General features: G+C 42.5%; 4 protein-coding genes across 7 annotated transcripts; 3 read left to right on the top strand and 1 right to left on the bottom strand.

The window, feature by feature from the left end:
* The first annotated feature begins 1,656 nt into the window (after positions 1-1,656).
* LOC110495616 (vacuolar protein sorting-associated protein 16 homolog) lies at positions 1,657-16,289 on the top strand. 2 transcript variants are annotated; one of them, XM_090239800.1, is made up of 19 exons: positions 1,657-2,529; positions 2,912-3,000; positions 3,312-3,403; positions 3,499-3,627; positions 3,702-3,846; positions 3,951-4,066; positions 4,170-4,292; positions 4,611-4,756; positions 5,165-5,336; positions 5,472-5,603; positions 5,855-6,018; positions 6,102-6,210; positions 7,563-7,697; positions 8,210-8,416; positions 8,514-8,696; positions 8,950-9,119; positions 15,131-15,227; positions 15,345-15,448; positions 15,551-16,289. In XM_090239800.1, exons 1-19 carry the CDS (start codon positions 2,480-2,482, stop codon positions 15,693-15,695), a joined length of 2,508 nt encoding a protein of 835 aa, XP_090095926.1. In that variant the 5' UTR covers positions 1,657-2,479; the 3' UTR covers positions 15,696-16,289. The 2 variants fall into 2 exon arrangements, with proteins under 2 accessions (XP_090095926.1, XP_090095927.1); XM_090239801.1 differs by having other exon boundaries at positions 1,943-2,529; positions 3,312-3,627.
* A 241-nt stretch (positions 16,290-16,530) lies between these two features.
* On the top strand, positions 16,531-21,793 carry rgn (regucalcin). 2 transcript variants are annotated; one of them, XM_090239505.1, is made up of 9 exons: positions 16,624-16,726; positions 17,603-17,764; positions 17,864-17,902; positions 18,724-18,906; positions 19,016-19,116; positions 19,278-19,392; positions 19,476-19,607; positions 19,759-19,913; positions 21,514-21,793. In XM_090239505.1, the coding sequence occupies exons 5-9, from the start codon at positions 19,021-19,023 to the stop codon at positions 21,562-21,564; spliced, it is 549 nt and encodes a 182-aa protein (XP_090095631.1). In that variant the 5' UTR covers positions 16,624-16,726; positions 17,603-17,764; positions 17,864-17,902; positions 18,724-18,906; positions 19,016-19,020; the 3' UTR covers positions 21,565-21,793.
* On the top strand, positions 21,793-24,965 carry LOC110495624 (PI-PLC X domain-containing protein 1). 2 transcript variants are annotated; one of them, XM_036982278.2, is made up of 7 exons: positions 21,793-22,156; positions 22,547-22,683; positions 22,971-23,138; positions 23,248-23,403; positions 23,725-23,837; positions 23,931-24,004; positions 24,079-24,965. In XM_036982278.2, the coding sequence occupies exons 1-7, from the start codon at positions 22,060-22,062 to the stop codon at positions 24,327-24,329; spliced, it is 996 nt and encodes a 331-aa protein (XP_036838173.2). In that variant the 5' UTR covers positions 21,793-22,059; the 3' UTR covers positions 24,330-24,965. The 2 variants fall into 2 exon arrangements, with proteins under 2 accessions (XP_036838173.2, XP_036838174.2); XM_036982279.2 differs by lacking the exon at positions 22,971-23,138.
* LOC149982207 (uncharacterized) lies at positions 24,885-26,652 on the bottom strand. Its single transcript, XM_090239802.1, has one exon. It carries the CDS (start codon positions 26,650-26,652, stop codon positions 25,858-25,860), a length of 795 nt encoding a protein of 264 aa, XP_090095928.1. The 3' UTR covers positions 24,885-25,857.
* Between the last annotated feature and the right edge of the window lie 514 nt (positions 26,653-27,166).

Raw genomic sequence — 27,166 nt, 5'->3', positions numbered from 1 at the left:
AAAAGCAAGCCAAGATCTACCGCTCAGTTTTGTAAACATGACTTACATTTTTTTTTTTTACATTGACCTAATAATGTTGTGTATGAATGGGGTTTGTGCAGTAGCCCTAATATACTGAACAGAAATATAAACGCAACATGCAGCAATTTCAACCATTTTACTGAGTTACAGTTCATATAAGGAAATCAGTCAATTAAAGCGTGCTCCCTAGTGGTGCAGTGGTCTAAAGCACTGCATGTCAGTGCTTGAGGTGTCACTACAGACACCCTGGGTCAAATCCAAGCTGTTTCACAACTGGTTGTGTTTGGGAGTGCCATAGGGCAGTGCACAATTGACCTGGGTTTGGCCATCATTGTAAATAAGAATTTGTTCTTAACTGACTTGCCTAGGTTAAGAAAGGTTACATTTAAAAATGAACTAATCATGCTGTGTCATCAACTTCTTGATATGCCACACCTGTAAAGTGGATGGATTATCTTGACAAAGGAGAAATGCTCACTAACAGAGCTGTAAACTAAATTTGAGCGAAATAATATTTTTGTACATATGGAAAATATCAGGGATCTTTTATTTCAGCTCATGAAACATGGGACCATTATCACAGCATATTGGCTATATGCCTGGCTGGCTAATATTGTTATTCTCAGATCATATTATATTTAAAACTCAGCCTTTGATAACAAAATAGATCAGACGGTGTAGCACTTGTGAGGCATAGCTGAACATAAATAACGTGCAAATAACTAGCTTTTTATTTGACTGGACTGATGGGACCTGCATCTGTAAGGTGCTTTCAAGACAACTCGGGATTCTGAAAAAAAGAGGTAAAATGATGACGTCATCTTCAGGTTGGAAAGTCGGAGCTCTACTAAATGCTGGATGATTGCATGACCGTTCAAAGCGATTTTTCTTGGTACATTTTTCCCCCCTGAGTTCCCAGTTGTGAAGTCGGATGTCTGTGATTAGGTCAAACAGATTAGAGGTAAAAACACAAGTCTGAGACGCACTGAAGTCAGAGATTCCCAGTTGTTTTGAACACTGTATTAGTCTCAGCGAAGGAGAGAGCAGCAGAGGGTCAGCCTCTCACGGTCCCTGATCTCTCCTTCCTTTCCTCCAGTGAGTCTGACCAGAGAGAGGGGACATCGTCTTCTACCTGATGGCGAAACTCGAGTCACACCACATCTGCACAAATTCATGTTGCTCCTATGACCAGAGAAAGTGAAATATTCCTTGATATTAAAATAGACATAAGGAGTTGCTAATGATAATAAAAACACAGGGCATCGATTCACTTGGCTACTCATTCATTGCAGCTGCAGCAGCAGTGGAAGTAGAGAAAATCATGTTTTATGTTTTGTAGGAGTGTTGAATAAAAACAGTGCTGACAGTCATTAAATAAAAAGTCACTCATAAAAACAGCAGCTCTTTGCTGTTTTCTCTGAAAGTCTCTCTCTGGTCAGTCTTAAAAGTCATAAAATCTTACATTTGGCTCGTATCAAACTTGCTGTGGCATTGGTCGTGGAAGCTGTAGTCACAGTGATTTGAGCTATCCGATTGGCCAGCACAGTAGGCACACTCGATTAAGCCACAGAACTCGGGTAGGCGAAGTTTGTCTTTTCATTAAATTAATACAAAATTGGACCATTTTGCCCACCCGGTGCGCAGGGCTTCTGAATTAAGTGCACCTACCGCCAACAGCACAACAAGTAAAAAAATGAGCGCAAGCCGTAATCATTGGCTTTTTTACAGAAATGTTTCATGATATACTATGAATGCCTTGAAGATCGACCAGACCACTGGTTTAGAGTTTTGATTTTTGCTTTGCCTACCAAATTAAGAGCTAAACCAAAGATTGACCACCATTCGTCGTTTCAAATGGGAACAAATGAGTCATAGTGGGCAGAACAAGCAAGGAGATGGGCAGAGCCAAGCACGACCTAGCGAGATCCTATTGGCGCGTGTAGCATACATTTGCATATTTACGTTAGGGAACCAAATTCGCCTTTGCACTCTTTTTAAACAATGCCATTTTTTTCTCAACTTTAGCAAAGGGTAAAGTCTACAAAACGTAGTCCACTATGTTCGTAACAGATTATAGTTTTGGGAACAGAACACTGTATTGAGATCAAATGTTTAATCGATGAGAAAACTTGCAGAATTTCGGCCAAAATCCATCTCGTTCCAGCTTCTCCCACTGCCGGACAGTGGCTTCCTACTCACTACCATATTTGGTAGTGAGTGGAAACGCCTACCGGATGCTTCACATTTATACATCCGATGAAATATCTGTATAATTGTCAGTGGCTCAACACAAACTGCAGTCTCCAACCAGTTACTGGCGGTAATGAACGGGTTTCCTCCGCCGTCGTAAAGAGAAGAAGAAAATCTGTCTGCTCTCGGCCAAACGTCAGATGACAGGCGAATCTAAACAATAACAAATACAAACCTTATGCCAGGGTTATAATTTACGGGGTGAAGGATGGCATTTATAACGGCAAACTGGAATCCGCTCGGGGAAGCGTTTTACAGGTAACAGATTTTAGCTAGCTTGTTGTGTTAGCTTGCTCACATGACCAGAATCTTTGCAAAATGCTAACGTTAGCTAGCTAGATACCAAGAAATGACAACTCTGTCAGGCTGGCACTAAAGCCATCTTCCTTCCTTGCTACTTGCCGTAATGCTTTGCTCAGTAAAAACAAAGTAACATTCAACATTATTAGCTAATGCACTGCAATAATGTGGGCTTCCCTAGCTAGCCATCTAGCATATCATGTGACAACTGTCATTAATATTGTGTGTGTGTGTGTGTGTGTGTGTGTGTGTGTGTGTGTGTGTGTGTGTGTGTGTGTGTGTGTGTGTGTGTGTGTGTGTGTGTGTGTGTGTGTGTGTGTGTGCGTGCGTGTGTCTACAGGAAGATCGAGCTGTATGAGATGGGATGGAGCTTGAGAGATGGGCTCAAGGAATGTCTGGTGGCAGCAGCCCCATACGGGGGACCGATCGGTGAGTACATACACACACACTGATATGATGGAGCAGAGAGAATCACTTGCACAATTTGGAGAAACTCACATTGTTGCAAAATATTTATAATCTACAACGTGTATTCTAACCACATAGCTAATTAAAGAAGCATGTTTCTCTCTCCATCTCTCTATCCCTCACTCCATCTCTCTATCCCTCACTCCATCTATCTCTCTCTCTCTCCATCTCTCTCTCTCTCCATCTCTCTATCCCTCACTCCTATCTATCTCTCTCTCTCTCCATCTCTCTCTCTCCATCTCTCTATCCCTCCCTCTATCTATCTCTCTCAGCTCTTCTAAGGCAGCCACAGAGGCCTTCCTCCAGCGCACGGCCCCAGCTGGAGATCTATTCCTCCTCAGGCGCGAACATGGCCAGCTTCCCGGTACACACACTCATACACACACACACACACACACAGATACACTTATTCACTCTTTCTCTGTCTGTCCCTCTCCTCCGTCCCTCTTGTTTCTCCAGTGGAAGAGTGGCCCAGTGAGACAGCTGGGTTGGACAGTGTGTGATGACCTGCTGTGTATCCAGGAGGATGGCACTGTCCTCATCTATGACCTGTTTGGTGCCTTCAAAAGACACTTCAGCATGGGCAACGTGAGCACACATAACACAAATAAACATGATAAAAACATGATCATCCACCTGACGTGGGTTTGTGTCTTTGACAGGAGGTGGTTCAAAACCAGGTGCAAGAAGCCAAGGTGTTCCACTCACCCTATGGAACCGGTGTCGCCATAGTAACGGGAGCCTCACGCTTCACCCTGGCCACGAATATTGACGACCTGAAGCTGAGGAGACTCCCGGAAGTCCCAGGTGTGTGTACATGTTTGTATGTGAAATCCTGTCAGTTCTCAATTCCAAATGAATGGAGGCGTTTGTCACTATTTAATTGATTAATTGGTGGTGTGTTCCTCCAGGCCTCCAGGGGGCACCCTCCTGCTGGGCAGTGCTGACTCAGGACAGACAGACCAAAGTGCTGCTGGCCAACGGAGCTGACCTCTACATACTGGACAACACATCCTGCACCCCTGTGGTGAGACAAACACACGCAACTTATTCATTACTGTGTCTAATCATCCTTGCTCTCTCACCTCTAACTGTGTGTGTGTGTGTGTGTGTGTGTGTGTGTGTTCCAGACCCCTCCAGGCCTCTCTCCACAGGCCTGTAGCATTGTGAACATGGCCGTGTCATTCAGCTATAAGTACCTGGCTCTGTTCACAGACTCAGGACACCTGTGGATGGGCTCAGCCAACCTCAAGGTAACATGGATTACTATCCCTCATACTGTATGGCTCCATGATGTGGCTTGCTATTATCCTTGTATTATCTACTGTCTATACACACCAGTGGTCCTCAACCCATCCAGGCATTCCCAGTCTTATCACAGCTTATCTAGGTTGCCAGGCAGCCGTAGAGTGTAAATAGCTCTGTTGTGTGGAGTGCTGACCATTTTGGGCCAAGAGTTTTTTTCCTGGTCAAGTTCTATAGTCAGTAGAAGCCACGGCCCTGTATATCAGACATGTCTAATGTAGATGTGTATTATGGCAGTCAGCTACTGACTGTTGTTTGTTCCCCAGGACAAGCTGAGTGAGGTGGACACCAAGGTGAGGACCCCGCCTAAACAGATGGTCTGGTGCAGAAGGCCAAAGAGCCAGCAGCCCTCTGTGGTCATCATGTGGGACAGGCTCCTACTGGTGGCTGGAGAGTGTACAGACACCATCCAGTATCCTTCAGCTCACAGCAGTTATGCAAGTTAGCTCAGCTAGCTTGTTCCTGTTAGCTCAGCTAGCTTGTTCCTGTTAGCTCAGCTAGCTTGTTCCTGTTAGCTCAGCTAGCTTGTTCCTGTTTGCTCAGCTAGCTTGTTCCTGTTAGCTCAGCTAGCTTGTTCCTTTTAGCTCAGCTAGCTTGTTCCTTTTAGCTCAGCTAGCTTGTTCCTGTTAGCTCAGCTAGCTTGTTCCTGTTAGGTCAGCTAGCTTGCTCCTGTTGGTTTGTTACTGTTAAAGGTACAATTAGCAATATGACATTAAATGTACAGTTAGCAATTCTGCTCACAAATATCAACACAAGCATAATAAAAATCTGCCACTGATCCAAATGTGTGCCCTCTCATGGAGCCTTAACCAGTGTTTAGATACACTCTGGATGAGGAGAGTGTGTGTGTAGCAGAGCTGGATGGAGTGAGGATCGTAGGAGGGTCCAGGCATGAGCTGCTGCAGGAGGTGCCCTCGGCCTGCCAGGACATCTTTAAAATCGCCTCCATGGCTCCTGGAGCTTTACTACTGGAGGCACACAAGGAGTACGAGGTACGTGTCTGTGTCTGGGAGGTCTGTGTCTGGGAGGTACGTGTCTGTCTGGCCATGTGACTGTAACAGCTTTTCACTTTACTGGATACATGTATTGGAGGAGATGGTTTTGTGTGTGTGTGTGTGTGTGTGTAGAAGTCCAGTCAGAAGGCAGATGAGTACCTGAGAGAGATAAAGGAACAGAGTGTATTGGGGGAAGCGGTGAGACAGTGTGTGGAGGCTGCTGGGTATGAACATGAACCAGAGACCCAGAAAACACTGCTCAGGGTAAGACACACACGATCTCTCTCTACCTCTACTTTGCTCTCTTTCTCTCTCTCCCATTGTCTTCTTCTCTCTCTTTTTCATCTATTCCTGCATGTTAAGTTGAAGATCAAAATGTGTCAGTCCACAGATATATTCATGTTTTTCTCCCCCACTCTATTCCTCTTTCCCTCCCTCACCCTCTCTCTCTCTCCCTCACCCTCTCTCTCTCTCCCTCACCCTCTCCCTCCCTCACCCTCTCTCCCTCCCTCTAGGCTGCGTCCTTTGGGAAGTGTTTTCTCAGTAACTACCCACCAGAGGCATTTGTCAGTATGTGTCGAGACCTGAAAGTTCTCAACTCTGTCCGAGAGTACACTGTGGGGATCCCCCTCACACACACACAGTACAAACAGATGACTGTTCAGGTCCTCATTGACAGGTAACACCCCATGTGTGTGTGTGGGTGTGTGTGTGTTTACACAGTGTGTGTGTGTTTACTCTCTGTACACGCATGTTAAACAGGTTGGTGTACCGTAAGCTGTATCCCCTGGCCATTGAGATCTGTCGCTATCTGAAGACACCAGAGTACCAGGGAGTCAGCAGAGTTCTCAAACACTGGGCCTGCTGCAAGGTGAGGCGTGGGGGGGGGGTCATTTTACTGCATGTATATTCTTAACATGTTCTAACAGGTACAGTGCTGTGAAAAAGGATTTGCCCCCATTAAAATGTTCTCTACTTTTTGCATATTTTTAATACTGAATCTTATCAGATCTTCAACCAAAACCTAATATTAGACAAAGGGAACCTGAGTTCACAAATAACACATGACATTGTTCATTAACAAAGTTACGCAACACCCAATGCCCCTGTGTGGAAAAGTACTTGCCCCCTTACACTCAACAACTGGTTGTGCCACCTTTAGCTGCAATGACTCCAACCAAACACTTCCTGTAGTTGTTGATATATCTCTCACACCGCTGTGGAGGAATTTTGTCCCACTCTTCCATACAGAACCGCTGTAACTCAGTGACATTTGTGGGTTTTTAAGCATTAACTGCTTGTTTCAAGTCCTGCCACAACATCTCAGTTGGGATTAGGTCTGGACTTTGACCAAAAAAGTGATACTTTTGACTCATCTGTCCATAGAACATTCTTCCAAGAGTCTTGATGATCATCCCAGTGCTTTTTTTTGTCAAACTTGAGTCAACTTTTTGGATGACATGGGTTCCATTATGTCTGGTGAAAACCAAACACTGCATTTCACAGTAAGAACCTCATGCGTGGTGGTGGTAGTGGGATGGTTTGGGGATGCTTTGCTGCCTCAGGACCTGGACGACTTGCCTTAATAGAAGGAATCATGTATTCTGCTCTGTATCAGAGAATTCTACAGGAGAATGTCAGGCCATCCGTCTGTTAGCTGAAGCTGAAGCACAGCTGGGTCACGCAGAAAGACAATGATCCAAAACACACAATCAAGTCTACATGAAAATGGCTAAAAAGCAACAAATTTGAAGTTTTGGAATGGCCTAGTCCAAGTCCAGACCTAATCCCAACTGAGATGTTGTGGCAGGACTTGAAACAAGCAGTTCATACTTGAAAACCCACAAGTTAACGCAGTTCTGTATGGAAGAGTGGACCAAAGTTCCTCCACAGTGGTGTGAGAGATTGATCAACTACTACAGGAAGTGTTTGGTTGGAGTCATTGCAGCTAAAGGTGGCACAACCAGTTGTTGAGTGTAAGGGGGCAATTACTTTTTCACACAGGGGCATTGGGTGTTATGTAACTTTGTTAATGAAAACAAAATATATATTTTTGGGGTTATTTGTGAACTCCGACTCCTTTTATCTAATATTAGGTTTTGGTTGAAGGTCTGATGACGTTCAGTATCAAAAATAGAGAAACTCAGAAAAGGGGGCAGATAGTTTTTCCCGGGACTGTATCTCTTGAGATTGAAATAAAACGTGTCTGTCTGTCTGTCTCAGGTCCAGCAGAAAGAAGAGCCTGATGAGTCCATAGCACATGCTGTCAGTGTGAAGCTGGGCGAGGCAGCAGGAATCTCCTACTCTGAGATCGCTGCCAGAGCATATGAGTGTGGCAGGACGGAACTGGCCATCAAGGTACTACACACACACCAGCAGGCCTGAACTGACTATCAAGGGACAGCCACACCCTAGCCTCACGTGCTTCCAACACAAGAGAGAGTGATTAAAGAGGCAATCCAAAAGACGTCATTTGGATGGATTGAACATGTTCACAGAGGTTTATCATTGGGAATGTTACCTTGACAATACTCTTCCCCTCTCCTCTATTTCCCTCTCCCACCACCCTCTCTTTCCCTCTGTCACCACCCTGTCTCCTCTCTTTCCCTCTGTCACCACCCTGTCTCCTCTCTTTCCCTCTGTCACCACCCTGTCTCCTCTCTTTCCCTCTGTCACCACCCTGTCTCCTCTCTTTCCCTCTGTCACCACCCTGTCTCCTCTCTTTCCCTCTGTCACCACCCTGTCTCCTCTCTTTCCCTCTGTCACCACCCTGTCTCCTCTCTTTCCCTCTGTCACCACCCTGTCTCCTCTCTCTCCCTCTGCCTCATCCCTCTCTCCGTCCAATTATTTTTGCCTCTCTCTGGGTCTAGTTGTTGGAGTTTGAGCCTCGTTCTGGGGAGCAGGTCCCCCTTCTACTGAAGATGAAGAGGAGTCAACTGGCCCTGAGTAAAGCTATAGAGAGTGGAGACACAGACCTGGTTTACACGGTGGTGACATACCTGAAGAACGAGATGAACAGAGGAGACTTCTTCATGACGCTCAGAAACCAACCGGTAGCTCTGAGCCTCTACCGGCAGGTATAGTCACAGACACACACACAACTCAAGACTCTACACACGCACACAATGTGGTTTAATCTGTGTGTGTGTGTGTGTGTGTGTGTGTGTGTGTTAGTTCTGTAAGCACCAGGAACAGGACACACTGAAGGATCTGTTCAACCAAGACGATGACCATCAGGAGCTGGGTAACTTCTACGTCAAGGCCAGTTACAAGGAGAAGAAGCTGGAGGCTCGCCTGTCTCTGCTGCAGAGTGCTGTGGACGAGTACAACAAGGCCAAGAACGAGTTTGCAGCCAAGGTGAGACCCAGACAGTTTTAAGTGCAGATTTGATCTCACCAGGCTCTGAACAGCATTAGCACTTTCGACCAAAAATGAACATGTAAATTAGATCATGACAATGTTCTCAAAATGTTGTCTCATTATTATAGTGCTCGCTGTCTCTCTGTCTCTGTCTGTCTCTCTCTGTCTGTCTGTCTGTCTCTCGTCTCTGTCTCTGTCTGTCTCTCTCTCTCTGTCTCTCTGTCTCTGTCTGTCTGTCTCTCTGCCCCAGGCGACAGAGGAGGAGATGAAGCTGCTACGTTTCCAGAGGCGTCTGGATGAGGAGAAGGGAGAGGCTCTGCTGGGCCTGTCTCTCCAGGAGACTCTGCATGCCCTCCTCACCTCCAACTTCCACAAGCAGGCTGAGCAGCTCTACAGGGACTTCAGGGTGCCAGACAAAAGGTAAGGGCTGTGTGTTATGCTGCTTTCAAGACACCTGGGAACTCTGGGGGGAAAAAACAAGGTCAAATCATAACGTCAGTGATCTTCAGTTTCCGACTTGGAATTGCGAGTTGGATGACCGTTCAAAATGGTTCGGAGCTTGTTTCCCCCCCTGAGTTCCCAGTTGTCTTGAATGCTGCATAACGTCACTGTGTTGTCGCATATTGAACACGTCACTGTGTAGTACCTTATCGATGATGTCACTGTGTAGTCCATTCTTGATTTAATTTTATTAGGATCCCATACTGGGGTCCGACACAACGAAAAAGACATTACTGGCAGCTTCATTAAATAGTATCCACAAAACACCAGTCTCAACGTCAACACTGAAGAGGCGACTCCGGGATGCTGGCCTTCTAGGCAGAGTTTCTCTGTCCAGTGTCTGTGTTCTTTTGCCCATCTTAATCTTTTATTTTGATTGGCCATTCTGAGATATGACTTTTTCTTTGCAACACAGAGCCAGTTTGCGCTGTTCTGTGAAAGGAGTAGTACACAGTGTTGAAAGAGATCTTCAGTTTATTGGCAATTTCTCGCACTGAATAGCCTTCATTTCTCAGAACAAGAATAAACTGCAGAGTTTCAGAAGAACGGTCTTTGTTTCTGGCCATTTTGAGCCTGTAATCGAACCCACAAATGCTGATGCTCCAGATACTCAACTAGTCTAAAGAATGCCAGTTGTATTGCTTCCTTAATCAGCACAACAGTTTTCAGCTGTGCTAACATAATTGAAAAAGTGTTTTCTAATGATCAATTAGCCTTTTTAAAATAATACACTTGGATTAGCAAACACAACGTGCCATTGGAACACAGGAGTGATGGTTGCTGATAATGGGCCTCTGTAGGTCTATGTAGATATTCCATAAAAAATTCTGCCATTTCCAGCTACAATAGTCATTTACAACATTAACAACACTATAATAATGAGACAACACTATAATAATGAGACCACACTATAATAATGAGACATAATAATGAGACAACACTATAATAATGAGACAACACTATAATAATGAGACCACACTATAATAATGAGACATAATAATGAGACAACACTATAATAATGAGACCACACTATAATAATGAGACAACACTATAATAATGAGACATAATAATGAGACAACACTATAATAATGAGACCACACTATAATAATGAGACCACACTATAATAATGAGACAACACTATAATAATGAGACAACACTATAATAATGAGACCACACTATAATAATGAGACAACACTATAATAATGAGACAACACTATAATAATGAGACAACACTATAATAATGAGACCACACTATAATAATGAGACCACACTATAAAAATGAGACCACACTATAATAATGAGACCACACTATAATAATGAGACCACACTATAATAATGAGACCACACTATAATAATGAGACCACACTATAATAATGAGACCACACTATAATAATGAGACCACACTATAATAATGAGACAACACTATAATAATGAGACATAATAATGAGACAACACTATAATAATGAGACCACACTATAATAATGAGACATAATAATGAGACAACACTATAATAATGAGACCACACTATAATAATGAGACCACACTATAATAATGAGACAACACTATAATAATGAGACATAATAATGAGACCACACTATAATAATGAGACCACACTATAATAATGAGACCACACTATAATAATGAGACAACACTATAATAATGAGACAACACTATAATAATGAGACCACACTATAATAATGAGACCACACTATAAAAATGAGACCACACTATAATAATGAGACCACACTATAATAATGAGACCACACTATAATAATGAGACCACACTATAATAATGAGACCACACTATAATAATGAGACCACACTATAATAATGAGACCACACTATAATAATGAGACAACACTATAATAATGAGACATAATAATGAGACAACACTATAATAATGAGACCACACTATAATAATGAGACATAATAATGAGACAACACTATAATAATGAGACCACACTATAATAATGAGACCACACTATAATAATGAGACAACACTATAATAATGAGACATAATAATGAGACCACACTATAATAATGAGACCACACTATAATAATGAGACCACACTATAATAATGAGACCACACTATAATAATGAGACATAATAATGAGACAACACTATAATAATGAGACATAATAATGAGACGCTATAATAATGAGACCACACTATAATAATGAGACCACACTATAATAATGAGACATAATAATGAGACAACACTATAATAATGAGACATAATAATGAGACACTATAATAATGAGACCACACTATAATAATGAGACAACACTATAATAATGAGACATAATAATGAGACCACACTATAATAATGAGACCACACTATAATAATGAGACCACACTATAATAATGAGACAACACTATAATAATGAGACCACACTATAATAATGAGACCACACTATAATAATGAGACCACACTATAATAATGAGACATAATAATGAGACAACACTATAATAATGAGACCACACTATAATAATGAGACCACACTATAATAATGAGACCACACTATAATAATGAGACCACACTATAATAATGAGACCACACTATAATAATGAGACATAATGAGACAACACTATAATAATGAGACATAATAATGAGACACTATAATAATGAGACCACACTATAATAATGAGACAACACTATAATAATGAGACATAATAATGAGACCACACTATAATAATGAGACCACACTATAATAATGAGACCACACTATAATAATGAGACCACACTATAATAATGAGACCACACTATAATAATGAGACAACACTATAATAATGAGACATAATAATGAGACAACACTATAATAATGAGACCACACTATAATAATGAGACCACACTATAATAATGAGACCACACTATAATAATGAGACAACACTATAATAATGAGACAACACTATAATAATGAGACCACACTATAATAATGAGACCACACTATAATAATGAGACCACACTATAATAATGAGACCACACTATAATAATGAGACCACACTATAATAATGAGACAACACTATAATAATGAGACAACACTATAATAATGAGACCACACTATAATAATGAGACCACACTATAATAATGAGACCACACTATAATAATGAGACCACACTATAATAATGAGACCACACTATAATAATGAGACCACACTATAATAATGAGACCACACTATAATAATGAGACCACACTATAATAATGAGACCACACTATAATAATGAGACATAATAATGAGACAACACTATAATAATGAGACCACACTATAATAATGAGACCACACTATAATAATGAGACAACACTATAATAATGAGACCACACTATAATAATGAGACCACACTATAATAATGAGACCACACTATAATAATGAGACAACACTATAATAATGAGACAACACTATAATAATGAGACAACACTATAATAATGAGACCACACTATAATAATGAGACCACACTATAATAATGAGACCACACTATAATGAGACCACACTATAATAATGAGACATAATAATGAGACAACACTATAATAATGAGACAACACTATAATAATGAGACAACACTATAATAATGAGACAACACTATAATAATGAGACAACACTATAATAATGAGACCACACTATAATAATGAGACCACACTATAATAATGAGACAACACTATAATAATGAGACAACACTATAATAATGAGACAACACTATAATAATGAGACAACACTATAATAATGAGACATAATAATGAGACAACACTATAATAATGAGACATAATAATGAGACGCTGTAATAATGAGACCACACTATAATAATGAGACCACACTATAATAATGAGACATAATAATGAGACAACACTATAATAATGAGACCACACTATAATAATGAGACAACACTATAATAATGAGACATAATAATGAGACCACACTATAATAATGAGACCACACTATAATAATGAGACCACACTATAATAATGAGACCACACTATAATAATGAGACCACACTATAATAATGAGACCACACTATAATAATGAGACCACACTATAATAATGAGACCACACTATAATAATGAGACCACACTATAATAATGAGACCACACTATAATAATGAGACCACACTATAATAATGAGACAACACTATAATAATGAGACCACACTATAATAATGAGACCACACTATAATAATGAGACATAATGAGACAACACTATAATAATGAGACATAATAATGAGACACTATAATAATGAGACCACACTATAATAATGAGACATAATAATGAGACCACACTATAATAATGAGACCACACTATAATAATGAGACCACACTATAATAATGAGACCACACTATAATAATGAGACAACACTATAATAATGAGACAACACTATAATAATGAGACCACACTATAATAATGAGACAACACTATAATCACTATAATAATGAGACAACACTATAATAATGAGACAACACTATAATAATGAGACATAATAATGAGACAACACTATAATAATGAGACCACACTATAATAATGAGACCACACTATAATAATGAGACCACACTATAATAATGAGACAACACTATAATAATGAGACCACACTATAATAATGAGACAACACTATAATCACTATAATAATGAGACCACACTATAATAATGAGACAACACTATAATAATGAGACATAATAATGAGACAACACTATAATAATGAGACCACACTATAATAATGAGACCACACTATAATAATGAGACCACACTATAATAATGAGACCACACTATAATAATGAGACAACACTATAATAATGAGACAACACTATAATAATGAGACCACACTATAATAATGAGACAACACTATAATCACTATAATAATGAGACAACACTATAATAATGAGACAACACTATAATAATGAGACAACACTATAATAATGAGACAACACTTTAATAATGAGACAACACTATAATAATGAGACAACACTATAATAATGAGACAACACTATAATAATGAGACCACACTATAATAATGAGACATAATAATGAGACAACACTATAATAATGAGACAACACTATAATAATGAGACAACACTATAATAATGAGACAACACTATAATAATGAGACAACACTATAATAATGAGACAACACTATAATAATGAGACCACACTATAATAATGAGACATAATAATGAGACAACACTATAATAATGAGACAACACTATAATAATGAGACAACACTATAATAATGAGACATAATAATGAGACAACACTATAATAATGAGACAACACTATAATAATGAGACAACACTATAATAATGAGACAACACTATAATAATGAGACCACACTATAATAATGAGACCACACTAAAATAATGAGACAACACTATAATAATGAGACCACACTATAATAATGAGACCACACTATAATAATGAGACCACACTATAATAATGAGACCACACTATAATAATGAGACCACACTATAATAATGAGACCACACTATAATAATGAGACCACACTATAATAATGAGACCACACTATAATAATGAGACCACACTATAATAATGAGACCACACTATAATAATGAGACCACACTATAATAATGAGACCACACTATAATAATGAGACAGCACTATAATAATGAGACAACACTGAGAACATTGTCATGGTCTAATTTGACATAACTTCTTTTTTTTTAACAACTATGCAGTCAGTCTCTCCTCAACTCTTATCCAAGAGAGACTGGCATGCATGTTATTTATATTAGCTCTCTCATTACAATGAAAAGCAAGACGTGCCCCTCTGTTCTGGGCCAGTTGCAGCTTAGCTAGGTCTTTCTTGTAGCACCTGACCATCTGACTGGACAATAATCAAGATGAGATAAAACGACACATTGCCGTCACTGTGTAGTCCCTTCTTGATGACGTCACCGTATAGTCCTTTATTGATGATGTCACTGTGGTCAGGTACTGGTGGCTGAAGCTGACCGCTCTGGCAGAGAAGGATGATTGGGAAGAGATGGAGAAATTTGCCAAGAGCAAGAAGTCCCCCATCGGCTATCTAGTATGTTGTTTATATAACCTTTATACAATGTTATTCATCCAACTGGCTACTTGACCAGTCCTGTATAACCTTTATATAACTTTAGTTACGTAACCAACCTCTCTGTTTCTCTCTTAGCCCTTTGTGGAGGTGTGTGTGAAACAACACAATAAGTACGAGGCCAAAAAGTATGTTTCCAAGGTGACCCCAGAGCAAAAGGTCAAAGCCCACCTGGCCATAGGGTGAGTGTGTGTGTGCGTGCGTGTGTGCGTGCGTGCATGCGTGCGTGTCAGTGTGCAGAAGCTAAACTCCTCTCTCTCTTTATCCTTCTCTCTCCTTGTCAGTGATCTGGAGGGGGCAGCCGAGGCAGCTATAGAGAGGAGGAGTGAAGGAGAGATCAGCACTGTCCTGTCCCGCTGTTCTCCCACCACAGACCGAGCCCTGCTGGAGAGACTCAACCGAGCCAGATCCACTGCTGCCAAAAAGTGACCTCCCTGAAATCCTATTCAAACCACAAAATATCTCACTGACAAAAAAGTGAGCCCTATCAAAAACGCACTAAGAACTGTTGCTGTTGAAAAGTGACCCGTCAACCACCATTCACCTCAGCTCCAGCCTATGTCCTGCTTCAACTACGTTTGGAGGGGAAGGAGTGATTTGGGAAAGAAAGACATTCCAACACACACACACACACACACACACAGCTTAGACAAGCTGATTACAACAGCACTCCCATACTATACCAATCATGAAAGAAATGTGCCTCTCGACTGTCTGTTTTAGCCAAGAGATGCAGTGAGATCATCTCAATTCGCAATGAATTGCATTCATATTGTATATCCTGTGTTTTCAAATCTGTTCAAATGAAGGAAGTGAGAGAAGTAGGGACATCACTTTTGACTATTGAGAAGCACAGATTGCTCCCATTTACTGTCTGCGGTAAGCTGCTTGTGTTACTGACTCTCCTCTCCAGATCATGTGATTGTCATATTAATGAAACCATGTTGGTGTTCACACACTGCAGACCATTGTCTCATGTTGTATCATTGAATAAATGCATTCCTTTGTAAAGGAGCTCCAAAACGATAGAGGAACACGTATTCAGGAATGGGATCGGTGTCCTGAAGGGAACATTATGGGAACTAGGCCGGCGGGAGAAAACAAGAAACTCAAAATTACTGTTGCTTTCTGTAACAATCAACAGGGCATATTGTATGTAGGCTATTGTGTAAAAGCATCAGGTCAGAAAATGTGCATAAAAGTGGATAGACGACATTCAACAGCTATACCGTAACTACAGGCCTACTGTGTGTTTGTGTTTTATGGTCCAAATTTACGACGCTTTTTTTTTTTTGCTGACGGCATACGTTTTAAATTGAGAAAGAGGTACCGCTGGGGGAGCGGGACTACCCCTGTCACATGGTGTGTTTATTTGTCTATGACTGTCTGTCTGTAAACGGCGAGACACTTGCTGTCAGGCGATTCAGAAGCTCTTCAGGCGACTTCGGCGTGTAAAACAGGTAATGTTGCCGTGTCTGTACGATGTGTTGTTTTCTGAGAAATCATAAACAAAGTTGCAAGTTATAGTATCCTAGCCAACAGTTGGCTAAAAGTTTAAACAAATCGTTGTAGTGCAGTCATTTATATGGGGGCTACTTATAGAAATGAGAGTGAGTGAATTTGAAGTTCACTCGCTGTCTAAGAGATAATTCAACAGCCGTGCAGGCTACCGTGTATAACTCGCAGAGTACCCTGTTCAAAGGCACATTTTTTGTCTTGCCCATTCACTCTGGCACAAATACACAATCCGTGTCTCAAGGCTTAAAAATCATTATTTAACCTTTCTCCTCCCCTTCATCTACACTGATTTGAAGTGAATTTAACAAGGGATCATAACTTTCACCTGGATTCACCTGGTCTATGTCATGGAAAGAGCAGGTGTTCTTAATGTTTTGTACATTATTGTATATTAAGAGTAATTTTCTTGGGGGGAAAAAAAGTTTTATGGGAAACCAGATGTTTTAGACTTCAATTTGACTGTTTGTTGCAAAAGTGATCTACTTTTAGTGGTAAATCTAAAAGACCTGGACCTCCCCCAGCCATCCTTGGGTACTTTGTGCCCCCTCAGTGTCTTGTTTTGCGCGCTTCGTACAAAATAATAACATGCAGGATATTTCTAAACGCAGCTCTTTATTAGCTAGCTATAACTGGCATGTTCACGTGTCTCCAACCATGATCAACCGAAGATGACCTGTGGTATCATAGCGCAGTATGATACGGCGGGAAAATGCATACAATTACAATTCAGTATGTTTACACATACGAATATTACACTCAGATTCTTGGTGTGTGTGTGTGTGTGTGTGTGTGTGTGTGTGTGTGTCAAATTGCTTTAGTCATGTCTGTGAAGGTGGAGTGTGTAGTGAAAGAGAGGTGTGAGATCGGAGAAGGGCCGGTGTGGGAGGAGAAAGAAGGAACTCTGCTCTTTGTGGACATATCAGGACAGAAGATCCACCGCTGGAACCCAGCAACCAATCAGAAAGAGACAGTGGCCACAGGTAAACCAATCAGAAAGGCAGCTGTGACCCTGGGTGAACATGTCATAACCTCTAACTAAGGTTCAGTAAAGATCTTTTTCTTGAACTTCTATTTTGTAGATCCAGTTTGTTCTTCATCCGGGTTGTTTGGGCTCTGAGGTAGCAACAGCACACCTTATACTCCTGTCATGTTCTGTATTTTTATGTTTCCAACTCCCCCCGTCCCTCTCCCTGCTCCCTCTCCTCACCTTTTCCCTCTCCCCTCCTCACCAATCCCCACTCCTCCCCCCGTCCCTCTCCCTGCTCCCCTCCTCACCTTTTCCCTCTCCCCTCCTCACCAATCCCCACTCCTCCCCCCCGTCCCTCTCCCTGCTCCTCTCCTCACCTTTTCCCTCTCCCCTCCTCACCAATCCCCACTCCTCCCCCCGTCCCTCTCCCTGCTCCCTCTCCTCACCTTTTCCCTCTCCCCTCCTCACCAATCCCCACTCCTCCCCCCGTCCCTCTCCCTGCTCCCTCTCCTCACCTTTTCCCTCTCCCCTCCTCACCAATCCCCACTCCTCCCCCCGTCCTTCTCCCTGCTCCCTCTCCTCACCTTTTCCCTCTCCCCTCCTCACCAATCCCCACTCCTCCCCCCGTCCTTCTCCCTGCTCCCTCTCCTCACCTTTTCCCTCTCCCCTCCTCACCAATCCCCACTCCTCCCCCCGTCCCTCTCCCTGCTCCCCTCCTCGCCTTTTCCCTCTCCCCTCCTCACCAATCCCCACTCCTCCCCCCGTCCCTCTCCCTGCTCCTCTCCTCACCTTTTCCCTCTCCCCTCCTCACCAATCCCGACTCCTCCCCCCGTCCCTCTCCCTGCTCCCTCTCCTCGCCTTTTCCCTCTCCCCTCCTCACCAATCCCCACTCCTCCCCCCGTCCCTCTCCCTGCTCCCTCTCCTCACCTTTTCCCTCTCTTCTCTTCCTCCAATCCCCACTCCTCCCCCCAGAGAAGTTTGTGGGCTGTGCGGTCCCCCGGCGGTCTGGAGGCTATGTGATCGGAGAGGGACGGAGTTTTGGAGCGCTGGACTGGGAGTCCAAGTCCATCTCCACCATCGCTGTCATCGATGAAGACAAACCCAACAACCGCTTTAATGACGGCAAGGTGGACCCTGCTGGACGCCTCTTTGCAGGTAGAGATTGATAGATCAATTCATTTGACAATCCATTAATCCATCAACCTCTCTTCTACCGCATCTGTTTTGTGTTCCATGTAATGTTCTGTTAACTGTGTTCTGTCAGGTACCATGGCGATAGAGGAACGTCCTACAGTTCTAGAGCTGAAGCAGGGTTCTCTGTTCTCCCTGAACAAGGACCACATTGTAGTCAAACATTTCAATCAGGTGACACATAAGGGTGGAAGTGGAATGTTCTCAATGATCGTTTCTAGCATAAACAGTTAAGTGTTAGTGTGAGATAAACAGTACCAAAGACTAATCCTATAAGGTATTAGATGAGTAGAGACTGAAGCTATCCTTTGTGTCTATTTTTATTATTTGACCAGGTGGACATCTCAAACGGTCTGGACTGGTCTCTGGACCACAAAACCTTCTACTACATAGACAGCCTCACTTACACTGTGGAAGCTTTCAACTATGACATCAACACCGGGAGTATCAGTGAGGGACACACACACACACACACACACACACACACACACATAAACCTTGTACTACATCGACAGCCGTGTGTGTGTGTGTAGGTAACCGGCGGATGGTGTATAAGATGGACGAGGGAGAGGGGATTCCTGATGGCATGTGTATTGACGCAGACGGTAGACTCTGGGTCGCATGCTACAGTGGAGGCAGAGTGATACAGATTGACCCACAGACAGGTGTGTGTGTACCTGCCTATATGTGTCAGTGCGTAACAGTTACAGTATATTGTAATATGAAGGTAAAAACCACCAATCCCCCTCTTTTCTCTCTCTCTGCTGCCTCCCTCTCTCATTTCTCCCTCTCCATCTTCCCTCCCCCTCTTCTCAGGGGTGCGTTTGCAGACAGTGAAGCTACCGGTGGATAAGACAACATCATGTTGTTTCGGGGGTAGAGACTATTCAGACCTGTACGTGACCTCAGCCTGTAAGGGAATGGATGAGGCAGACATGGCCAAGCAACCGCAGGCAGGATGTGTCTTTAGGGTACGTGTGTGTCAGTGGAGGCTCCTCGGAGGAGGAAGGGGAGGACCATCCTACGCAGTAAATTTCAGAAAATAAAAAAAAGTGTAACATTAAAAAAGTTATCCTTTTTAGATAAAACTATACTGAATATATTCACATTTGACCAAATAACTGATTAAAACACTGTTTTGTAATGGTCTACAGTAGCCTGAACAGCACTCACTGTGGTAGCACCATGGTGTAGCCAGAGGACAGCTATTTTCCATCCCCCTCTGAGTACATTGACTTCAATACAAAACCTAGGAGGCTCATGGTTCGCACCCCCTTTCATAATCATGACGACTTCCAGAAGACCTCCAACATATCAGAGTTCCACCCAGTCAAAGGATCAGAGAATGACTCTAGTACTGAAAGCATAAGCTACAGCTAGCTAGCACTGCAGTGCATAGAATGTGGGGAGTAGTTGACTCAAAGAGAGAGAAAGACTATAATTGAAAAGTTTTTAACACATTCATTTATTTAAAAAATTGAGAAGCATCAGAGAGAAAAAGAGAGAGAGCTGTTGTAGGCATATTTCATTGTCATTTGTCACTTTCACTTACCTAATTTAGACTATTCAAACATCTGGCTCAAACAGAGAGGAATGCTATTTGTGTTAGCTAGCTGGCTAAGGCTATCCAACACTGGAACTCTTCCAAGTCAAGGTAAGCTTTTGGTTTAATAAGTGTATTCCACCAGGGACCCACCACTGTAACTGCTTGCTGTACACTGTACAGCGTGATTGTAGCGGGTTTACTAATACATTTGTTCTAGTAGCTATGTTGACTGATGGTAGCTAATATGGTGACAACTATGTTGGCTGTGTGTAGCGGTTATGGTATGAAGGTTTGGATTTTAAAGTTTTTTTTCTTGCCTGGTCAGACAGCTGTTGTGTTGTGCACTAAAGGCCACAAAGGAAGGGAACAGGTGAGAGGAGGAGAGTGCGTAGATGCGAGAAGGAATTAAACAACGAGCAAAGTGATGATGCCGTTTGTATGTGGCTGCTATGAAAGTGAACTGCGTGTGCTGATGATCAGGGGTGTGTTCATTCTGCTGATTCTGTTGAAACACCTTTCTTAAACGGAAGCAAACAGAACGAAACAGGGTTAAACCTAGCTATTTTGTCCAATAGAAACTCTTGTTTGCAACTTTTTGAACTTAACCTAGATCAGCTAGATGCAGAGTGTGCAGGGCGGTATTGAATGTGTCACTGTTTGTCACCTTGATTACTCCAATTTGTCTCTCGACCTGTGTCGGAAACCTTTTTTGTAATTTAGCGATACTCTTATCCAGAGTGACTTACAGTAGTGAGTGCATACATTTTCATACTTTTTTTATACTAGCTAGGTTGTAGTAACCTCATGATAGGTATAGGGAAACACTTTGTATCATGTAGTGGCCTAAACCTATTGGTTGCAATGAGCTGGGAAAATGGAATATGAATGACAGTCATCCAATATGCTGTATTAGAAATAAGGCCATGCTCATAAATATAAAAAATAGTCCTCCCTAATCTGAAACGGCACCAACCGCCACTGGGGTGTGTGTGTTTTATTCAGCCTGTGTTTTATTCTCCTTGCAGATCACAGGCCTGGGTGCAAAGGGCATTCCTGCAAATTCATTCACTGGATGAGTGACATAATGGAAACACTGAAAACCGGGCCTTGTCAATCATTCCATGATGATCAACCAGTAACTCGGCTGCACAACTGACCTGCGCCCACTGACCACTAATCTCACTAATAAAATAATGTGACTTTATGATTTTAAGCTAAACTCAACATGCCTCAGTTATAGTTACTGTACTTAATGTATTAGTAGGCTATTGTATATCTTCTGTCCAATAAAAAAGCTCAAATTGATAGGTAGTTTGTATGAGGACTCTTATTTTGACACAATTCTCGCTGTTATGCCGTCACGTTTTTTTTCTTGGGGTAACTGTCCCCTTCCTGCTGAAGAGAATGCGGAAGCAAGAATAGGACCAAATGGGAAAGGGCATTTTCATCTCTTTCTAGTCACAGACCCGGGTGAAATCCAACAAATCTACAACATTTTAACTGTGGTCCTGCTACATTCCGCTTGCTGTTTACAAGCTATCATCAATAGTAGATATCAATAGGTGGTGGAAATGGAGCGCAGAGACGCATCGTCCACTAACGCAGACTGGATGTCTCAACTGCCAGAGGAACTGTGGGGTACACCGCTTTGGGACCTGGCGATACCCGGTGAGAATGAACTTAATAATGTCGAGTGATAGCCTACTGTTATCCTTTTTATTTCGATTACAAAACGAGTTTGATATAGAATAGAGTTTAGAGCACAAGCTATTGTAACGACCCTGGGTTTATAAACACGGATATTGACTCTGCCACTTGAATATGCTTTTGGGGCATAGTCGATTGCGCACTGGACTTCGGGCTAGAAGGTTGAGGGTTCGAGACCTGTTCCCTGCCTGTTTCATTACACTATGTTTATATGGGACTAGCCTAGAGAAAACATTTGTCACGAGTTTCATTAGAGGAAGTCAGCCTGTTTTTTCAAACCTATTCAGTCCCTTTCCTTGATGTCATTTGACTGTGCACTTGTTTTGTCTGTCTTTTTGTCTCTGCTTTCAGGGAGTCATGACAGCATGAGTTACTGCCTGGATACACACTCTCCTGTCTTGGGGTCTGAGTCGTTTATGCTGCAGTTTCTGGATCGACTGGCACCCTGCATTGTACGCCCCTGTGTCTACCGCTGGGCCACCACACAGGCAAGTTTCACACACCAAACCCATTCAAAATCCTATTTCCCCCAACCCCTAACCCTAATTGTAACTGGAACCCTAAACCTAACTCCTAAGCCTAAAATAGCCTTTTTCCTTGTGGGGACTGGTGAAATGTCCCTTGTTTTACTATCCTTGTGAGCACTTCTGGTCTCCACAAGGATAATAAAAACACACAACACACAAACACACTGCAGACAGAGAAGTGTGTGTGTGTGTATTATTAATATTATATACAATCTAAGTGAGAGAGTCCCTGTCCTTTTCTCCCATAGGCGTGGAGTATTCCTGATCAGTTGGATGCTGGAATCCGGTTCTTCGATCTACGGATCGCTCATAAAAACATTAAAAATACATTCAACACACAAGACATGTTAAAAACACACAACACAGATGACACGCTGTATTTTGCACACGCGATTTATACGCTACAGACTGTAAAGGTACGGTATAGTAAACACACATGCCATTCTGGTGTGTGAATCTTCTGTACTCAATGTGAGAGCATATGCACTAGAAATATTATTCACAATCCATAGTGTGTGTGTGTAGGAGGCCCTGTCAACCATGGCTGTGTGGTTGGAGCAGCACCAGAAGGAGGTAGTGATCCTGTCCTGTTCCCACTTCTACCTGCTGACGGACTCTGAGCACCAGGCCCTGGTCTGCTACATTACTCAGCTGTTTAAAGACAAACTCTGCCCCCCACAGGTACAGGATAGACAAGACCCCACTACTGCCTGTCTCAGTCAGGGTTGGGGTCACTTAAGTTTTCAGGAAGTGGTGCCAGTTTCCGGTCAAATCAATTTTATTTATATAGCCCTTTGTACATCAGCTGATATCTCAAAGTGCTGTACAGAAACCCAGCATAAAACCCCAAACAGCAAGCAATGCAGGTGTAGAAGCACGGTGAGTTCATGTTTTCAGGAAGTGGTGTTAGTTGGGGTCAGTTAAGTTTTCAGGAAGTGAAGTGTCCATTGTTTTGTGTTTTATTGGCATGAAAGGTGAATGAACTCTCGTGTGTGTGTATAGGAGACTCCCTATCTGAGCCAGTGCTGGGATCTGGGGCAGCAGGTCATAATTTCGTACGACGATGAGACGATTCTTCACCAACACAAGGAACTGTGGCCTAAGATCCCTTACTGGTACGCTCTGTGTGTGGGACTCTGTGTGTGGGACTCTGTGTGTGGGACTCTGTGTGGATGTGTGTTAAACCTGTAACCTTTGACCCTTTACAGGTACGCTGACTCGGCAGACCCCAAAGAGGTCATTTCTTACCTGGAGGAGCGGCAGAAGGCCCAAGGAAGAGCAGGTTTGTTTGTGTGTGTGTGTGTGCGCGTGGGCTTGCGTGTCCTTTGATTGACAGCTGACCTCTTTGATTGACAGCTCATTTCTTCACCTCGGGGCTGAACCTGACGGAGGACACTGCTGTGGTGGTCTGCAACCCCTGTCTGACGATGAGGAAGTTAACGATGAAGAGTTTCTCCCTGCTGCTGGACTGGGTGGAGAAGCAGACTCCTGGACCGAACCAGACCGCTGTCAACATCATCTGTGGAGACTTTGTGGGTCTGAACCACTTTGCCTCTGTGGTTATCGGGCTCAATAAGAAACTGCTGAAGACAGAGAGCCACAGATGACTCACAAGGGACGGAATGAGAAAGAGACCGACAGATAAACATGCACAGAATCCCAAATGGCTTCTAGCTCCTTCTCCCTATGCAGTTGTGGAGATCTGAGAGGTTTGGTTAGGTGTAATCAACATGGTACTCTGACACACCTGATCTAGTGTGTCAAACTCATTCCATGGAGGGCCTACTGTCTGTAGGTTTTTTGGTTTTTCCTTTCATTTAGACCTAGACAACCAGGTGAGGGGAGTTCCTTGCTAATTTGGGAGGAGCAAAAACCCACAGACACTCGGCCCTCCGTGGAATGAGTTTGACACGTGCACTACTAGATCATAGGAATGAGTTTGACACGTGCACTACTAGATCATAGGAATGAGTTTGACACGTGCACTACTAGATCATAGGAATGAGTTTGACACGTGCACTACTAGATCATAGGAATGAGTTCCCATGTTTCCCTATGTCTACCTACAGCACAGGGTGGCAGGTTTACTGTGTTGATAATGAGTATGATGGATACAATGAAAGGTTTTTGCATTCTAAAGTGATGCCACAGGAAAAGTTTCATCAGATGGACAATATAATTTATTTTTTATATGCAAATACACTACATGCAGGGGCAAATACATAAATGTCTATTGAACTTTATCCGTTTGAGGCATCTTTATTTCAAACATCAACAACACCTTGAAATTGTCATGTTACAGCAGGTGTGACTTTATAAAATAAACCACTTCCTCACAGCTGAGAATGACTACCCTGAGAAATAGTCATGTTACAGCAGGTGTGACTTTATAAAATAAACCACTTCTTCACAGCTGAGAATGACTACACTGAGAAATAGTCATGTAAACTGTGTGCTGCCCTCCTGTGTTCAAACAGCAGAAGTGCAGTACAACATGTTGTAGGGACAGATCTGTTGGCACTAGTTTAATTTTCTAGAGGAAACTAAAACAGAAGCTAACAAAAAGGTCGATAAGTGTATGGTGAAACATAATAATACATTTAATCATAAAAAAACAAGGAAAAAGCAGAAATGGCAGATCACTGAACAAAAGATCCATTTAAACTCACCTAACAAGGTGCATAATTAATGCCACACCATTAACAGTAGAAAAATGGATACATTGTAGAAAATATAGTGAACACATGTTACATAAACATAGATGTAATTCACAAATGGCACACAGTAAGGCACTTCACTGATACAGACAGACAACTGTAAAATGAAGAAAGACGACGGAATATCTAGCAGTTCAAATCTAATTAATGAAATATAATCTAACTCCTTCAAAAGGCAATTATTTCTGAAAAATAAGCAATATGGCCTCCTGCTCTAAAGTCTCTATATGGGAAGATCTCAATTGCAAACTCCTTGTCTCCTTCTCAAAACAGATTGGAAGAGAAGGTCTGAGGGGAAGGAACTCTGGCTTTCTCATGTAATGGGTTTTGAGAAAGGTACGAGGAGAGAGGACGCGAGGAGTATGTAATTGACACCTTCCCTATGACTTTGGTTTACCTTCTCTTATCACATGCCCCTTCACATCTCCTTCAGCAGAATCCCATAGGGGCGGATGGAGCTCTCCACAATCCTCCTCTCTTCTTCCTCAGATGTGCCATCATTAACTGGAACAAGCCAGTAGTCAACTCTCTTACAGATCTTCCGTTGGGCTGTGTTGATACGGTTCTGAAGGACCATCCTGTAGGTTTTCCCGTTTGTCTTCGACACAAAGTCTCTAGCGTAGCCGCTGGCTTGGCTGAGGTCAGGAGTGGAGTAGATGCCTCGCCCGTAGAGCTGCCTGTCTCCGACTTTATAGTGGGACTGGATGATGCCTTTAGCCCCGTCCTCGCTGGTACCGTGGTATGACACTGGCCACTCCCCGGGGTATGAGTATGTCCGAATCCCGTTTGGACCGAGCCATGTGTTATCTCCGTATTTGTCCAGAACCTTCAACGCGATCCGTTTCCATCCACACGGTCGCTTGTAACTCTCATCGCCCCTCACAAAACTCTCAGAGTCGGAAACGTCGGTGAAGTCATAATCGAACTCCCTGTCGAAGAATGTTGCCTCATCCACAAAGAGTTCGGTGTTGATTACCTTTCTTTTGTCCTGGCCGAAGAAAAGCACTGATAACCCCCATGTCAACCATGAGACAGGGCTGAGCCACTGCAGGAGAGAGGTGACGCCCAGGACAGAACCGATGAGAAAGCCTTCAACAGTCAAAAGGTTTTCAGGTGTCTTGCCAGGGTTGTTCCTCTGAAAGTCGGACAAGGGCCTCACCGTGGCTCCCATTGCAGCTGATAGGGCCTCATAGCGTACACCCTCGTCAAGCATGATTGGTCTGAGAACAGTTGTTAAAAGTGAAAGCCTCTCAAACCAGTAAGGATATGTGTCTGTAGCTGATCGTGGAGCAATCGTTAGCAGCTAACACCTCAAACTTCTCTCAGGCACTCGGTCTGTATTTGTCCATTGTCTTTGCAAACTAACCAAATGGAAAAACCTTCTGGCTACTACAGAAACATTGTCTCCACCCACATTGACAGACTTTCAGTTTCATTTTTAGACTTGGTAGAATTAGGAAGAACATACCATTGGTCTTGGTCAGGGGACAAGGCTTATAAACAGGAAGTCAATAGCAGACTAGCTGGGACATAACTTGACTCTGAATAGAAAGGAAATCCAGCACACAACATCCTGCACCACAGTTAAGTTGTCTGACTGCAGGAGCCTTCGTCAGGCGGTCATTGCTTGTGTTTCTCTCCCCCCGGAGAAGCTCACCTCCAGCTCACACACACATACCCTGTGGACTTTGGACTGATCTGAATTTATATGTAGGCTAGTTAACTTG

Source organism: Oncorhynchus mykiss, chromosome 7, assembly GCF_057628025.1.
Source record: "Oncorhynchus mykiss isolate SJ-2025 chromosome 7, ASM5762802v1, whole genome shotgun sequence".
NCBI lineage: Eukaryota > Metazoa > Chordata > Actinopteri > Salmoniformes > Salmonidae > Oncorhynchus > Oncorhynchus mykiss.
Note: the sequence above shows the minus strand (reverse complement) of the source record. Positions and strands in the feature narration are given on the sequence as shown.